The 17,461-nt window shown below is 41.1% G+C and overlaps 1 protein-coding gene across 1 annotated transcript in view; it reads right to left on the reverse strand.

Moving 5' to 3' along the window:
- Positions 1-785: 785 nt before the first annotated feature.
- LOC134796796 (interference hedgehog) overlaps positions 786-17,461 on the reverse strand; it is a 57,899-nt gene continuing 41,223 nt past the window's right edge. Inside the window, exons 3-17 of the mRNA XM_063769019.1 lie at positions 12,538-12,596; positions 10,454-10,624; positions 7,758-7,949; positions 7,222-7,394; positions 6,703-6,907; positions 6,230-6,449; positions 5,686-5,813; positions 5,336-5,429; positions 4,960-5,063; positions 4,057-4,175; positions 3,475-3,631; positions 2,963-3,166; positions 2,208-2,394; positions 1,614-1,708; positions 786-1,046 (exon numbers count right to left, since the gene is read on the reverse strand). Of these exons, the coding sequence (XP_063625089.1) occupies positions 930-1,046; positions 1,614-1,708; positions 2,208-2,394; positions 2,963-3,166; positions 3,475-3,631; positions 4,057-4,175; positions 4,960-5,063; positions 5,336-5,429; positions 5,686-5,813; positions 6,230-6,449; positions 6,703-6,907; positions 7,222-7,394; positions 7,758-7,949; positions 10,454-10,624; positions 12,538-12,596 (2,225 nt within the window). The 3' untranslated portion in view covers positions 786-929. The remainder of the gene's footprint in view (positions 1,047-1,613; positions 1,709-2,207; positions 2,395-2,962; positions 3,167-3,474; positions 3,632-4,056; positions 4,176-4,959; positions 5,064-5,335; positions 5,430-5,685; positions 5,814-6,229; positions 6,450-6,702; positions 6,908-7,221; positions 7,395-7,757; positions 7,950-10,453; positions 10,625-12,537; positions 12,597-17,461) is intronic.

Here is a 17,461-nt window from a genome sequence, read left to right on the forward strand (position 1 = left end):
TCTCCGTTGCGTTACAAAAATATCATACTTTTTCGTAACTCAGTGGAAGATTTTTTGGGACAAACGGTAAAATTGCGCTTATATTGTACAGAATAGGGAACTCTATCTATCTGCCAAATTTTACCGAAACTTGAGGAAAAAAAATTGGACAGCAGAATAAAAATCGGCCTTACTACTGAATTAGCTTATGAACGAAATATTCTTATATTAACTGCATTGTTATTGTAAATAATAAGCGTTTGTTTCGTAAACTCCATACCTAGTCATAGTCAAAACTAAACGAAAATCTTATTCAGACAGTCGTGGCCTAAGGTAAACATTTATAAATAAAAATAATTTTGTACTCTCTCAAGTCCGAATACGAAACAATATGGCTAGTTTGATAACTTTGATATCACATATCAAAGCCTACCACTCAAGAATTCTACCGTGCATGTATAATAATAAAGTCTAGTTTCGATTACACGTAAAATTGTCGTAATGCGAAAATATGTAGTGTGTCTGGCCTTCACATTGGGGCCTGTTTACACATTGATTGCCTAGTCTTTATTGCGAGTTCATTCATTTGCTACTTGCGTTTAGTGGCAATTGTATGAATTCGCATGTTTAGTGTTAAACAATGTGTAAAAAGTCCCCAATGTGAAGGCAGAGGCCACTTACCTGTATTGACCTGTAATGTTTTCCTCTGGAGCTACAGTCATAAGAAATAGGAATAAAGTCTATATCAGCTAGTGTACCTACCAAAAACAGTAAAAAGCTCGCTGCTCTCTGAACAGTGATAAGAATTTTCAAATTTCGACCCTGCGTATAAAGTAATAAAGTCCAATTCTAATCACATGTAATGCAGCAGTTTCGTTCTCCCAAGTACTTAGTAGATAGATGCTGCTTTCCAAACTTGGACTCTGCGTGTATAATAATAAAGTCGAAAATCACACGTATTGTCGCGAGCCGTTCTTCCGCGTCCGAGGCAGGGTGTCGTCAGCGCCAGCCGTGTTGCCGCAGTTGTTGTTGTGCAGGAACGACATCTCCACGCTTCCGTCGCCGCTCTGGAAATTAAAACAAGTTAGTGCTGTCTCATCATAATAAATGTTACACACCGCCTAAATACGCTGATGAAGCTCTCACATTTTTTTATTAATAAGAACCAGATGTCTTAATAAATATATCCATACAAAACCAAAAACTACCTATACCTTGCAACTAAAATAACTATAACTATGAACTGACCTCAGCGTGCATAGGGTTGGCGGTAATGGTGATCACCTTGCCGGCACCTTGGCTGGTATGTAGCCTTTGGCACCCCCGGGCCCCGCTCTCCGGACCGGAGCCCTTCTCTTCTGAAAACAGCTATAACTATGAACTGACCTCAGCGTGCATCGGGTTGGCGGTGATGGTGATGGGCACCTTGGCCGGTATATACCCGTTGGCACCCCCGCAATCCGGACTGGAGCCTTTCTCTTCTGAAAACAGATAACTATGAACTGACCTCAGCGTGCATCGGGTTGGCGGTGATGGTGATGGGCACCTTTGCCGGTAAGTAGCCGTTGGCACCCCCGCTCTCCGGACCGGAGCCTTTCTCTTCTGAAAACAGATAACTATAACTATGAACTGACCTCAGCGTGCATCGGGTTGGCGGTGATGGTGATGGGCACCTTTGCCGGTAAGTAGCCGTTGGCACCCCCGCTCTCCGGACCGGAGCCTTTCTCTTCTGAAAACAAATTACTATAATTATGACACTATAACATTTCTGAAATAGGCACCTAGATTTTAGCGACCTTTCAAGTCTAAGTTAGCCAAAACAATGTTAATTATGTTTGAATATAAAGACATAACAAGTGCCTCGAGCATTCGACCTTTCGGATAATTACGAGGAAACCCATGTACAGAAATTCAGTATTTACAGATTTAATACACGGACTTAGGTCAAGTACAAAAGGTAATTTCTTTTGATGTTGTTGAAGGCCGACTTTGTTGTATATTAAATTTGTAAAACAAAACATGTTATTCCGATCGGATGTCGGAATACGACTACAAAGAATAAAATGTAAAAAAGTGCCTTTTATATTTTTTTAACATTTATTTATTGTTTGTTGTTCATAAATAAAAGGATATAATGCCATAGGGCATTTCCTAGTAGCTATTTTTCTCCGGTTCATTCGATATCGGTTCGGATTCGGAAAGTATCAAGACGCTCTTAAAGTACTTACTGTTGGCAGGTGGTCGTCTCGCCCTCCGACACAGGAGTAAGGTCACCACCAGGATGACGAGGAGCGCCGTGGCGCCGATGGCGCCCCCGGCCGTCACCAGCGCCGCGGGCGCCTGGCCCTTCGGCTCTTCGGGCGGCGGCTCCGGGGTCGAGCTCGGGGTGGTCGGGTTCGGCAGGGTTTTTGCGACCTGGACAAATTAAGTGGTCAATGAACGAATGAATGAACTAATGGATGAATGAACAAAGCGAAGTATTAGGGTCAACTTGGGGTGCACTCATGTTTCTTTATGGGAGGAGGCAAACGAGCAAAGGAATCGCCTGATGGTAAGCAATAACCGTCGCTCATAGACACCCGCAACACCATAAGGGTTTCGAGTGCGTTGCCGGTCTTTACGGTGGGAATTTAACTCTAAGGTCTGTTAGTAAAGTATGTATAACTTTAAGATTTGTTAGTAAAGTATGTTTAAGTGTACTTACATAAAATCACCGAAAACCGCTTAAGATGGTACGCATATTTTAAAAGACGCAACAATGAGCACGTCGTACAAATCGCGCTAAATCTACCGGAACATAATAGTGGCAAAGGCCGCGAACTATCCTCCTAGTGGTCCAAAATAACGGGAGACCTCAAGCAAGTCCATATGTCAGAATGAACAACCCAAGATAGAACATCTTGACGCAGATAAGTGAGGAGGCCAGACCCTAAATAATGGGAAAAGGGATGGAAGAAGAAGAAGTATAAGAGTAGGTACTTACAAGTATTTTGCTAAACTCCGATGGCGCTTGAGCAGTATAACTCTGCAGCTTCCACTCATAAGCCGTGTCGGCCGCCAGATGACCAAGGATCGCGACGCGAGTGGCGCCCCCCTCCACGGTCACCTTCTCGTATTTCCCCGCGGAGGACACCGCGCGGTAGTACACGTAGAAACCTTCCGCTTCCACGCCACCGCCGCTCGACCACTGCGACACGGAATTAAGGTTTTGCAATGCCGATCTGATCTGGACTGAGGCCAAAAGCCTTACATTTTAGAGACACCCCACACTAGCGTCTCCCGAGCGACGGCGTCTAGTCAACTCTATGGCTGCTGCTCGACGCAACGGTGGCGCAACTGCGCAGCGACGCCATTTTCCATAGCGCTGACTAGACACCGACGCTCAAAAGACGCTAGTGTAGGGTGACCCTTACAATTACTGTATTAAAGCAACACACGGTTGACCGATGACCGCAGGCTTATGTGTTTTTCGGGTGACACAATAATGGATCTTACCGTCCAGTTAAGCCTCACACTGCTCGAAGATACGGGCTCCGCCGCAATGAGGTCCGGGGCTCGCGGGCCCTCGATCCCTCCCCTCTGCAGGTAGAAGCGGGGGCTGCTCCGACCCTGGGTATTGTCCTGGTTTGAGTATACGGCTGCTATGCGGAATCTGTAAAGAAAGGAGAATTTTCACAAGAATTTTTGTCAAGTAGAGCGGTAATGTCAGTGTGCAGTGTGCCACGCGGCGCGTTGCTCGTGTTCGACACTTACTTGTAGTATCTGTCCGGTACCAGTCCGTCCACTTCGAAGGAGTGTATGTAGGGCGGTATGTCGGAGTTGGCAGTGTGCCACGGCCCGCTGCTCGAGTTCGACACTTACTTGTAGTATCTGTCCGGTACCAGTCCGTCCACTTCGAAGGAGTGTATGTAGGGCGGTATGTCGGAGTTGGCAGTGTGCAACGGCCCGCTGCTCGAGTTCGACACTTACTTGTAGTATCTGTCCGGTACCAGTCCGTCCACTTCGAAGGAGTGTATGTAGGGCGGTATGTCGGAGTTGGCAGTGTGCCACGGCCCGCTGTTCGAGTTCGACACTTACTTGTAGTATCTGTCCGGCACTAGTCCATCCACTTCGAAGGAGTGTATGTAGGGTGGTATGTCGGAGTTCGCAGTGTGCCACGGCCCGCTGCTCGAGTTCGTCACTTCCCGGTATTGGACCTAAGAGGTAACATTAACATTCAATAATTAAATTAAATGAAGTAATAATGAAGTCTATTTCAACTCTCTATTTATGACTAAGTCTCTACTATTTTTTGTCATACATAATATTAATAATGGCATTCCGAGTATCTTCTACTATGTAAGTATATTTGGAATCCCAGGGAAAACAACCATGTGACTTAATAACTCTTCCAACTTGTGTCGAAATCTACTCTATCGAGAGACTGGTTATATTATACATTAACGTGATAGAGGTACAAGTCCACAGTAAACAGGACAGCCAACATCAGAACACAGCTCAGACCCTGTCAATGTTTAACTATTACAAACAAAGGCCTTTATCCCGACTCTAGCCGGTTTGTAGGCTGAGGCACTGAGTGCTAAAGGTATCACGGGATATAGCCTAGATTTGATTGGTTGTAATACGTGTAATGTAATGACAATCAAATGACTGACTGAAAACTCCTGACATAGCGAATAGAAAACGATCTTTTAGGCATATCACAGTAGCTGTCAATATTGTGAAAATTAGATTCAGAAACATGTTAGGTACTTTTTTGATGATCAAAACTGACTCTTATCACCGAGCAAGACTGGGATCTCTTCCAGTTAACCGTTCCAATAAAGTTTGGCAATGTCATCATTAATGTTAAATTTCTATAAAAATATGACTGTATGGTGACGTTTAGGGTGTATAATGAGTATAATGACACTTCATTCAAATCGGTGCAAAGTTATCTCATACGGACCCTAGTTACTTTCAAGATTATATGAGTTTTACCTTAAAGATCCGTATGGGCATCCCAGAGCTGGAGTTGGACCATGACACCATGACGCTCTCATCCGACATACGGGTCACGGTCGGACGCGAAGGCGGCACCATTTCTGTAAACAAACAATAGATTATAATGCTCGGCATATAAATTCGGCTTTATACTCTTATACTCACTTCTTCAGAGAACTTCTAGGGCCACCCCGCACACCAGACGCTAGGTCTTTTGAGCGTCGGCGTCTAGTCTAGTCTAGTCATCGGTTTGAAAAATGGCGTCACTGCGCAGTTGCGCCAACGTTGCGTCGAGCAGCCATATTAGAGTTGACTAGACGCCGACGCTCGGGAGACGCTAGTGTGGGGTGGCTCTAATCTGCAGGGAACTTACTTGCTTTTTTCTTAGGGTTCTTCCGATTGTTGTGTTTGTTTTTTGGCTGCTGGTAAGCGATATGTGCTGCCTTCGCGCTGTCTGCAGAATATTCCTGTATAAAACAAAACGTTATTAGTAAGTAAGGAGCCATAGGCAAAAGGACCAAATGTCAGGTACTTCTATATACAACTTCTGACTAACTCTCAGTGGACTTCAGTCCCCAGTCCCCACTGTCGCCAGGCACAACACCCGCTTGGAGAGAGTAGGTAGGTACTCTCTATTGGCCCTCTCTTTACTTTCTACATTGGTGACCTTCCGACATTAGACAGCCGACAACCTTGTTTCGCTCAGAGGAGTCAGGGGCTCACCTGTGAGATCTGAACCGGCACGACGGTGAGCAGCGCCGCGTCGTGCGCGCAGCCGAGCGCGTTGCACGCGAAGCACTGCAGCGCGCCCGCGTGCTTTTTCTCTACGCGCGCGAATCGTAGCTCCGATCCTGCATAATCCGACAAATAATAATGTTTTTTGATTGGCTGATTTTTATCTTGTGGATTTTTTGTTTTCGTCGTGGGCGGAATAAATATGAAATCACAACTTGTTCCAAAAAAAAAAGTAATTTTCCGTTGAGTTACGAAACTATCATACTTTATTGTAACCCAGAGGAAGATATTTTAACATATTCAGTGAAATTGCGCTTACATTTTACAGAATATGGAACTCTAACTATTCGCCAAATCCTATCAGAAACTGACGAAAAAAAATTTAAGACAAAATAAAAATCAACACTATTTATTGACACCGGAAAAGCGAAATATTTCAAAACAGAAAATTCAAAAAGTGAAATTTGAGCGTTGCGCAAAAGCTAGGGTAAGTATAGTAACTTAAAATTAGAACTAACATGCACGAACTTACCTTGCGCCTTGATTCCTTTGCCAGTGACAGGTTCAGCGTTTAACATCCAATGCACCTGCGGCGGAGGCTGGCCGAGCGGCGTGCCGCACGCCACGCGGGCTGGCGTGCCTTCGCTGGCGTTCACGCCGTACGCCACGCCTTCCCAATATGGCGGCTGGAGGGCCAGCACACGCCAGGAGCGGCGGATGGCGTTGCCGTTCACAGAGCAGGAGTATATGCCCTGGGAAGACAATGAGAGAAATCGTAGCTACGTATTATTGGTGCCATTTTAAATTTGGATATGATGAAGATTTGAAAGAGTAGACTCCAGGGTGGCTATAACGGACAAATAATTAAGTACATCTAAAAATCTTTTGCGATGAGCAGCTCATACTCCTTTATTACAGAAGAGCAAGCGTGTACACTTTTTACGGTGTTTTAAAAGTGAAACTTGTTGCCATTGCCTTTGAGTTGAATTTCTAATGACAAATTACCTCGTCTTCGGCAGTGAAAGGATGTACCACCAGATCGTGGTCATGTCGAAAACCGTTCCTTTTCTCCGTGCCTCTGTACCACGTGACTTGAGGCAGCGGGGTGCCCACGGCCCCGCACCAGAGGCGCAGCGCTCCGTTCGGCCGCACGGGCACCGTCAGGACTCCATCGGTGACCTCGCCGACGTAGTCTTCTGATTCTAGGAACCTGTTGAAGAATTGATTGAGTGATTTATGTGGTACAGACTCTTGATTCGTCGTGGTTACTTGACCAAACCTTTGATATTTGACCTATGTATCATACTTGAAGCCGCCATTGCCCTCATGCTGAAGCTTTAGATACGTTCTTTCCGGGAGATCAACGTGCTCGCCGCTCAGGTTATTGGTGAACATATGATCATCAGCAACACTCTTAACTTTCTTATTTTAACTATCGGTGGACTTCACATATGTCTTCGCAATAAGCTTGACGTGTCCGTCCCGCCTAATAGGAAGTTCTACCATGGAATATATCGCAAGTACCTGAATCCTCCATTGCCCTCGTGCTGCACCCTCAAGTACGTCCGCTCCGGGAGATCAACGCGCTCGTCGCTCAGGTTGTTGGTCGCTGTGCAGCCGTAAGTCCCACTGTCGGCCGTCGTCGTGTTGTGGATGATGAGGACGCCGTGCGGCGTTTCCACTGGCTGTCTCACTCCCTGCAAAGTTATTGATTTATTGAACTAGATTTAGATACTAAACACAATTTTTTTTATCATACCTTAACTGTCAGTCCAAAATCAGGTCACCTCGTTGTCCGTCCTCAAGTTTACTTCCGCTATCTATAGACTGAGAGAGAGTCCGGTTTTAGACAATGGTTCGGAGTCGGTCCAGCGACTAGAACCGGGCGCCGGTTAGTCCAAAGATCTACAGATCCCGATGTTAGATATTCTCCATCAATCTAAAGATTGCAACAAGTGGGGAAGCCTGTTACAACGCTTTCGTCGTAAGCACGATCCTCAGCAGTGAGTGATGGACCAAAAACCTCCATTCTTCCTTCTACCAGGATAATTTTCCCTCACCTTGACTTCCTTCCACCAGGTCAACTCCGCCGGCGGCTCGGAGATCGGCTCCTTGCAGTGCAGCACCACGGTGTTGTGCAGCGGGGCCGTGATGACTCTGGTCTCGCCGGTGTTCCGGCTGAGGTCTATCCGCGCGATGGTCAGCCGCGCCGGGTCCGAGGCGAGGCTGATGGCGCCGTACCAGACTACGCACTGGAAAAATATGGCATTATTAATAAGTTTTTGTCAAAAAAGCTGTCGTTTATCGCTAACTGTACTTAAATCAGCTCCATATCATAATAATCTTGCATTGTCATCCAATTTACATATGTATGCAAATTTTCAATGTCGTAGGAAACCGGGAAGTGGGTCAAATTTAACTTGCAAGGTTTGACCCGTATTGTTACAAACACATATAACATTGCAAGTTAAATAAAAGCTTGTAAAATTAAAGCGTTCAAATCAACGTAAAATGCAGCATACTTATATTTTGATCGTAAATAGATTCAGGGTTTCACAGCCACATTTATTATTGAATATTTACAACGAACACAATTTCCGCAATAAGACGAGGGTCGGTTATGTTAACAGATTGGATAGGCTTCGATTTCCGGTCGTGTCGTTTACGCCGTTTACAATATACTCGTATAATTTATAGATATTTAAGGTCAATGCGGCCAAATAAGTCTGCGGGAAATTCCGTACACGAGCGCTTTTTTTTAAACAATAGTATTACACGATTTTTAACTTCATAGACAAAGCATCGGTGGTTTTTTAGCTTCAATGCTTCAGCAGTCAAAAGAATAAGGGCTCTATTTCCTACGGTTGAAAAAGAAGAAAAATATGATAGAGTTAGACCAAGTAAAGTTTGCAGCGATTTTGATAGCCCACGCAGTGCAAATGTTATTTATGCCAAACTTCTATGAAATGATGACGTTTAATAACACCTGCACTGCGTGGGCTATCAAAATCGATGCATACTTTTCTTGGTCGAACTCTACGTCGTACGTCGTACCTAATTTCCCGCAGACAGATTTGGCCGCATTGACCGGCGGCCAAAGCGGGGCAGTTCTAGCGTGAGTCATCCTTAACCGGAAAATATATTCCTTCAGCAGTTAGGTAGGAAATGCCATTACCAGAGCAATTACATAGTTGACGGTTTTGCCAAAAATAACCATTTGTAATTTCCGCTCGAGCGATGTCTTCTGGTATTTGGCAGCTAAATGACAGCTAGCTCAAGAAATTCCGCTTTACCTTCCTTCGTACCGTACCGGTATTCGATTACGTCTATCGAAACTTCGTGACGTGACGTGAGACGACCGAGTACGGATAATTATACCTTATGTCTACATACAGTCACCATCAGATATATCGGAGCGGCCAATGTGCTCAAATATCTGAACACGCACTCTAACGCCTTGACATCAGAGGTGTGTTCAGATATTTGTGAGCACTTTGGCCGCTCCGATATATCTGATGGCGACTGTCATGACACTCATGACAGAGTGCTGCCGTGTCACGCCTAACTCCGTTAACTAGAGTTACATGAGTTACAGATAACCAGTCTAAATCGTCTTAAAAACCATTAAAGATATACCTTCTAAAAGAAAATTTTTAAAATCTTCATAATTTACTGAGAAAAGCATATGACTAACTCATGTAACTTCATTTTTTTGCCGATGGCAGTTGCATGACTGACACAACCAAAATATCACCATCGTTTCTTAAGTTGCCGGAGTTAGGCATGACTGTCCGAGCGCTTGGTTTATACGACAACAATATTGGTCAAGTAATACGTGTCACGTTTGATCACGCGTATGTCATGTAACTTGACTTACATGACTTCGCGTGACCACTATAGTATGGAAGAGTTGATCATGCGGAACCATTTAATTCGAATAAAATGAAAACTATTCAATTATGCGAAAAAAAAATTAAAGGGCCTATTCTGTGACCATATTTCCTACATGTAGATCAGAAAAAATAAAAAAAATACGATGACCCGTCAACGATAACAGCATTTGAACTTTAAACGTAATTATCTCGAAACTCAACTTTTAAAGTTACATGAGATGCGCGTGACACGGCGCATCACTGTGATGCGCTACTGTCTTTACGTCAAGCTCTCTGGCAACCCCAAATTGAGTTTTGACATTTTTGTTACATGTGAATTTAGTACCTACACAATTGGTACTTAATTAGTACTTGTTTGAAAAAAAAAATTACCTCAGTAGATACCCGTACAAGCCATAATGAAGTCGGGGTGACTAAAGAGCATCTCTCCAGCAACTCTTGCAAATCAATTATTAATACTTACAGGCAAACATCCTCCTGCTTAATACTTCGCCTACTTGAGGTGCCCAAGATAAAGGATGACTCACGCTAGACCGGGCCATGCCCGGGCCGAGGCGTCCGACATGTCATTTTCTATGACGGCTGACGGTGTTTACGTGATGCTTTTCATAGAAAACGAAGCTCCGGCCCGGCCACGGCCCGGTCTAACGTGAGTCATCCTTAACTCTTATCTTCCTCTTCTTATCATTCTATTGCCTGCACCAATACTGCTGCATCGAGCCTGGCGGTTTTTTGCCAAGTTTTAGAGCGCAGTAGTGTTCCGGACGCAATCAGTCCTTTTACACCTAAAATGCTGTGCTCGCTTTCTTACTCGGTACAAAACTTTTCCAACTCCCTTCTCCTGTAACTGAAACCTAACATACCTGGTACAGGGCGTTTTCCGCCCCGTCTTTAATATCCACCAGCAGCCTGGTGGTGATCTTGTCCCGGTCGCTGCTGCCCTCGGCATCGATCCACGTCTCCCCGGCCCGGTCGGGCCGCCACCGCCACGCCAGCCGCTCGCCTGGCACGTTCACTGCGCATTCGAATGTCACCTACAACACAAAGAAAGAGGCAAAATTATGTTATATATGTAATTTCCATTACCTACATCTAGACGAACATTATGCCATTCATGACCTAACGTGACGTGCATAAAAATATGTAATAAATAAAATATCACAAGAAATCAAATCTATTGGAAATCCCAAATCATTTGAGACCACTTTTGATCAATAGGTATTTATTGGATAAGAGCTTTAATTCACTGCAGATTTTTTTTTATCATATGTACCTACTTCGCTTCAGCGAATTAATTTAATATCTGCGTTTATTTTGCATTAGAAAGTAACTTTAGTTTCCATAAAAAGTGATATTCAATTTTAACGTTATAATTAATAGAGCTAATAATATTTTAGTGATTTAGTTATTAGTTTTACCTAAGTCCCTGTGTACGTGTAATGTACTTTATAAGATTAATAATCCTTATATAAGTTATATATAAGACTAAATTTCTGTGCCCTTACAGGGTCTATATTACTAGTTTATTAATAGCAATAAAGATGTTTGATGTTTGAAATAACTCAATTCCTCGGGCGCGCTCGTAAGTGTGATGTGTGACTTATACCTACTTAATTGAAACAGTCTAAAGATAAAGATAAGATAAAAAATAGTTTATTCAAGTAGGCATATTACAATGCGCTTATATAAATATAAAAAATAAATATAAATATAAATATTATAGGGACATTCTTACACAAATTGACTAAGTCCCACGGTAAGCTCAAGAAAGCTTGTGTTGTGGGTACTCAGACAACGATATATATAATATACGAACGTCAAATAAACCTTTACCGGCTCCAACCGTACACCTCTGCCCCGAGAAGATTTAAATCCCCCCTCAATTGGAGGAGGGTATCCCAATATGGGACCGGCAACAAACTCGGCGGGACACATCTTTTCAAAACATTATTACATCTTATAATTAACATGCATTACGAGTAATTAAGAAAAATACAATTTAAATTACTATAGAATTCATGCAATTATACTCAGTGAGTACATAACTTTATACAAATACGTAGCTCTTTCAGGAAACATATCAAATTCTTACAAAAGGAAAAGAAAATAAAATCAATAAAAGAAATGAGAATACATATTATATGAATCTGACTGATTGTTATGAGATGCTTTCATACAATTTGATGTGCATTCTTACCTGAGCTGAGTCACCTTTAACTCTACACATAATACAATGCTTTTAATTGCTACTTGTCGTTATTACAGTTTCTGGTTTGGACCATGCATGTTTGTCTGTCAAGTAGTCCTCGACTCTGTAATAAGCCTTCAACAACAATGACTAGAGATTGAAAGAGAGAAATTGTCATACGTTATGGATGGAGAGCATTAATTAGGTAATTAATGCTTAGAAATTAACGTTTAGAAAGTGAGAATTATGTACGTGGTACAGTCGACATCAACAGTAACTGATGAAACGACCCTCCAAATACCTATATGCCACCTTGGAATTATTTTCCAAATAGATAATATACGAGTATGTCTCTTCAGTTCGCGTTCTAAAGTATGCGACACAGTCCAATTGTACTACATACATCGACTTGTCTATTTTTACTAAGCTACATATTAGAGAATGGTAAATACTTTTGACGCGTAGTCTGATCCGTTACTTTTGGTGCTGTATACAGTGTATACTACTTACTGTCTCTGCGGGATCACTGCGTTCCTTGTGTCAATCTTGCAATAATAACAATACGTCGTACGATCATTGACATGGGATATTTTATGCAAAATACTGTTCGCATTCTTATGAGAGCCATTGTGAGCGATCACAGGATATTTATCTCTTCCTTCTTACATAGCCTTTAAGGCTCCTTTTTCCATCAGGAAGACATGAAAATTTAGACAAATATGCTACCCTAGTTATATATAGCTTAGGTACTTTACTTACCACATCTCCAACTGGCGCTGTCACAGGCTCAGGAAATTTGGTGAACTTCCATTCCAGTTCTGTAAAGAAAATGAAGAATTAAAAGAAACTGCTGGTTGAAAATTCAGGTGACGTTTTAGTTGGTAGGTATAAAACTACAAAATGGTCAAAAAAAAGTACTAGTTATATCTAGGTACTTTCTTGAGTACCTACTCAATACTGCTCGCACAATACACGGATGACCGACCGAAAAACCCCTAGTTTAATAACATTTCTTCAGTTGGGGATAACTTCCTTAATAATATGTCTAGATATCCTTTGTTACCCACGGCTAGATTTGCCAGACGCAAAATGAAGTTATCAGACAGTGGCACATGCTTTGCACACAAAGACACAATACCGAGGAGCTTATCAGGATAATTATCGATTGTATCGGATCAAACGTGTGCTCATTGCCTCCCGAGCGAGAGCTATCGGACTCTCAGTATCAGCAAGAACATTCTCAAAATTTCCGCTGTTTGTGGAAACTTTCGTCAGAAAATTCTCATGCAAGTTTCCACTTAGAAAATTCCCGTTCAAATTAGGGATTATTACCTACTCAATGTGCTTAACTGTTGACGACTGTTTCATTTAATATTTACGTCACAATATTGTAAATTAAATTGCCGCATCAGGTATTGATTTCCTTCCATATTTTAAGAAGAATCCTACAAAGTTAAATACATATTGCTCCGCCGCATAATTCGGCATAATAACAAGAAACCGCTTTAGATTTAGTGGACGAGGACTACGGACGAACGGGGTAAGTAGTCATCTGCGAGTATAAATTTCACTTTAGCACCGCACCGCAGTATCGGCTCCAGCTCCCGGAATTTCCCGTATCCTCTAAATTCAAAAAGTCTACGACAATTTCAAGTGTCATATAAACTAAGAAAGTTTGGCAACAAACGTGCAAAACAGAAACCGGACAAGTGTGTGTCGGACTGGCCCACCGAGGGTTCCGTACTTTTTAGTATTTGTTGTTATATAGCGGCAACATACATAAATACATCATCTGTAAAAATTTCAACTGTTTAGGTATTACGGTTCATAAGATGCCTGCTGACAGACAGACAGACGGACAGTAGAGTCTTAGTAATATGGTCCCGTTTTTACCCTTTGGGTACGGAACCCTAAAAATACCGCGAGAACATTTCGTGGGAACTATGCAATTTTTAAAAATTCTCTTTGGCACATTGCTTATTAAAACAAAGTTTCGTTAGAGTCGGACCAAGCTAACTCTGCATGGCATTTGCAATGGCAAAGGATGGCAATGTCTATAAAAAAACTCCCACACTTAGTTTTGTTCACTCTTTTACTGTCACTCGGGCCCATACTTACCACATTGAGAATTACTATAGAGAAGCCATCACAAACAATGAAATTGGACCAATCGCAACCTGTACGCACCAAAACGTCGTAAGCGTCGCAAAATTCATAGCGCTTACCCGTTTAGGTCACGAGACTCACGCTCCGCTTCTATGGTTTGTTGTCAAAACAACAACAACTCATGGCGCAAATCACTGGTTCTCTGTGCCGGTTCTATACGTTAGTAATAATTTAATAGGTCAATGACTTACAAGTAGGTATGTCATCATTGGTTGCTGGGTTAGTTTGTATGTTGTATTATTGTACTTATTTATCCTTTTATATCAAGTGACCTATAAGAAGACCGATTAACTAGATACCAGCATAAATGCGGTCGCTCGCTAATGATCTATTTAATCCGCTACAGGAATTTATTGGCTATCACTTTAGTAATACAGTTAAAATTCCTGTGCACCATACCAAGTTTTATTTGCATACCAAATATACCAATACAAATAAAAAGAGTCTGTCGTCCTTCGTGCATTGTTATGGTTTAAATATATTTTAATTCGTTCGAATATTGACTTTAAAGTCTTGGCAGGGTGAGTTAAATCGCGATGGCAATTTTAAATTGTGTTCCTCTCAAATTATTGCAGGTAAACAACATTCTGGTATAGGGTTACCAGACGTCAGGAATTTTCCTGTAGATATTGGGAATTTTGGCCGTTTGTCAGGAATGCGGCCGGAACAGGAAAATGACAGGAATTTTCATAGACTTTTTTATAGTGTTACTTTTTAATTAATGCTTGTATCTGGTCACCCTATTCTGGTGACGCATCCTTTCGCTACAAAGAACCAGACTGCTTAGGGCAGGTCCCCCTAAGGTCATGTATTTTAACAGAAAAATAAGCCTTTCATATCCAAAGAAATAACATGATTCAAATATCATTCTGATGCTACTGTACGTTCGAATTGGCTTGTTAGTTACTGCCAGTAGGTATCCCTTCCCTTAAAAGTCTTGATGCCTTTGGGATAATGAAATTTAAACCTTAATTTATTGAACCTAAGTTTGATTTTGGTCTGGCGCGTTAAATAGAATTGTAAGAATGCGTTTTGTTTTTGCTTGCCATCATTATTGGTCATATGCGTGAGTCATAAAATGCACGTTCGGTCACTTTATAGACATTTTTGAGATATTTTGAGATTTGGTCATCGAATGCAGATTGAGACACTTTTATTTTTATTGTCTTGACCAAGTTTGGGGATGCCTTATTTATAAGCATGTCTTGGGAGGTAAGATAAAGCGCACTTGGTCTTGTTTATTCACTTTGAAAGTTTTGCACACTAGGGGCATCTCAGTCGACACACATCATGACTAAATCGTTGTATAAATTGGCACAAACTGCAATTTTCCATTTTCGAGTGCCCCTTTACACTGCCACCAAAATATTGGTGTAATTCTTGGTTCAGAACCCTGATAAATTAGATATTAAGTACTAGTCTTTTGAGCGTTAGTATGTAAATACCTCAACTCCCTTGTAACTTCACGCGGTAAAATAACAGAGAGTAGTGTACCTAAGTACACTAGACACACTTATGGCTTGTCCAAGTCCACACAAGTACCCACTTAGGTCCGGGAACGTATTCCGCAACCAAAAGATTGGTTGAATACTTATTTCACTTTACCAAGTCACAAGCTGTAGGTATAGCTAAAACAAGTTTATCAAATCTGCATGTATGAATTAAGCTTTAAGCTTCATCAAAATGTTCGAATTGGCCTCATGGATGTAGCTCTAATAGGCACCTACAGAAAAAATTATGGAAGCATTTTTTTTTTCTACTTCCCTGCTTTGTTGTACATTTAAGCATTTTATATTTTTCTACAAAATTGCCAGCGAGCGAGACGCTGTCCGTGTCGCTCACATGTTAATTTAAGAACAATGAAGGGTGAAGACAAGCACAATTTTAATTTTTCACTTCTCATGCTCAAAAAGTGCACCTTTATGTCGTGCGTAGACGACATAAAATCGCATTTTATGCTCTAGAGCATAAAAGTAAAATTTTCTTCTAAGACTAAGGTAATCGGTCTCAACAGCCAAACAGTTAAAACATATTGCACAATTTTACTGAGCAATAAAATTGTGTAGATGATAAAACTTGTTATATTATTTTATTTTTGCTACAATTTATTAAAAACCCGTATTTTCTGTCATCAAATTTAGTAAATCACATATAATAGGAGTCGATTATCGTTCAAAAATGCTCCGAAATGTTTGACTTGGCAGAAAACCAAGCGTCTGAAACTCTGAATACATGTTAAAAATAAAAAAACAAATTTTAAAAAGTTAGTTGGCGGGAATTGGTTACGTATTATGTTCTTTCGCTTTACGACAATTTCGTGGTGTAAATTGCCGTGAAAAATATAATTTTATTATCCTCGCAATCGAAGTGAAAAGCAGAGTGTACAACAAGGGCATAAATGTCCATTTTTAGCCTCGTCTATTATTTTGGTCTTCGCTTCGCTCACACCAAAAAATGCCTCGGGTAAAAATGGGTCACATTATGCCCTTGTTGTACAATCTACTATTACTTCATACTTTACAGGGGCATAGTAGATTGGAATAGAGTACAATTTACATTTATTGCGCCAGTACTTGATACTCGACTAAGTGGCGTGCGACCGTCAGGCCAATTCGAACGTACACTGACATCAGAATAACACCCAAATGATGTCATTCAGTTATCATGCATTTCGCTCGTACTTGTTTGTACATGTATTGGTGCGAGCGGGACGCATGATAACTTAAATGGCACCTCTTCACCTGTGAACTGAATCGATTTAGATGAAATTTGTTGGAAGTTTGAGGTCCGGGGAAGCACATAGGATGAGTTAACAATTATCATCATCCTACGCAGACGAAGGTCCAAGACGCGAAGAAACTATGTAGTTACAAATAAATTTTAAGTTCACTTAAAACTTAATATGTATTAAGAATAAGATTAAAATCTCATAACAGTTATTACTGACAAATAAGTTTCCTTGGATGTAATTTGTGTTTGATGTTGTGAAAATTAAGTGCAATTTATTTTTACGTGATGAATCAAAACTTTGGACCTTTAGTTACCTCAGCTTTATTTTAATTTAGTTTCAAAGGATATTTTACTCGTATTTCACAACATTAAATATAGATTTCGACACAATAATAAGAACAATAAACTTCTTTACTAAAATAACAAGATCACTAAGATCAGTCTACCTACTAATTAGGAATCGTATTATTAGTTGACTAAGGTTGAATAATAATGCCAAATTAGAACTTCTAAAACTTTTCATTTAATTGTTAATAAGCCAAGCCTATAAATTATAGGCCTTTCTAAGAAACCTGTCAGACTAAAATAGGTAAAGGATAATTTAAACATTCAAGAACATTATTTTAATTACTGTTATTTGAATGATACGTTCAGGAATGGTGATGCAGGGAGAATTTTCAAACAAACTTATTGAACAACTATTCATTAAGCTTACCTAGATACAATTGAGACGGACCAGTATAAATTATGCTCCCCTTCGCATAAATAATGCTAGAAAACTTGTGTC

The sequence above is a fragment of the Cydia splendana genome, chromosome 14, assembly GCF_910591565.1.
Source record: "Cydia splendana chromosome 14, ilCydSple1.2, whole genome shotgun sequence".
Classification (NCBI taxonomy): Eukaryota; Metazoa; Arthropoda; class Insecta; order Lepidoptera; family Tortricidae; genus Cydia; species Cydia splendana.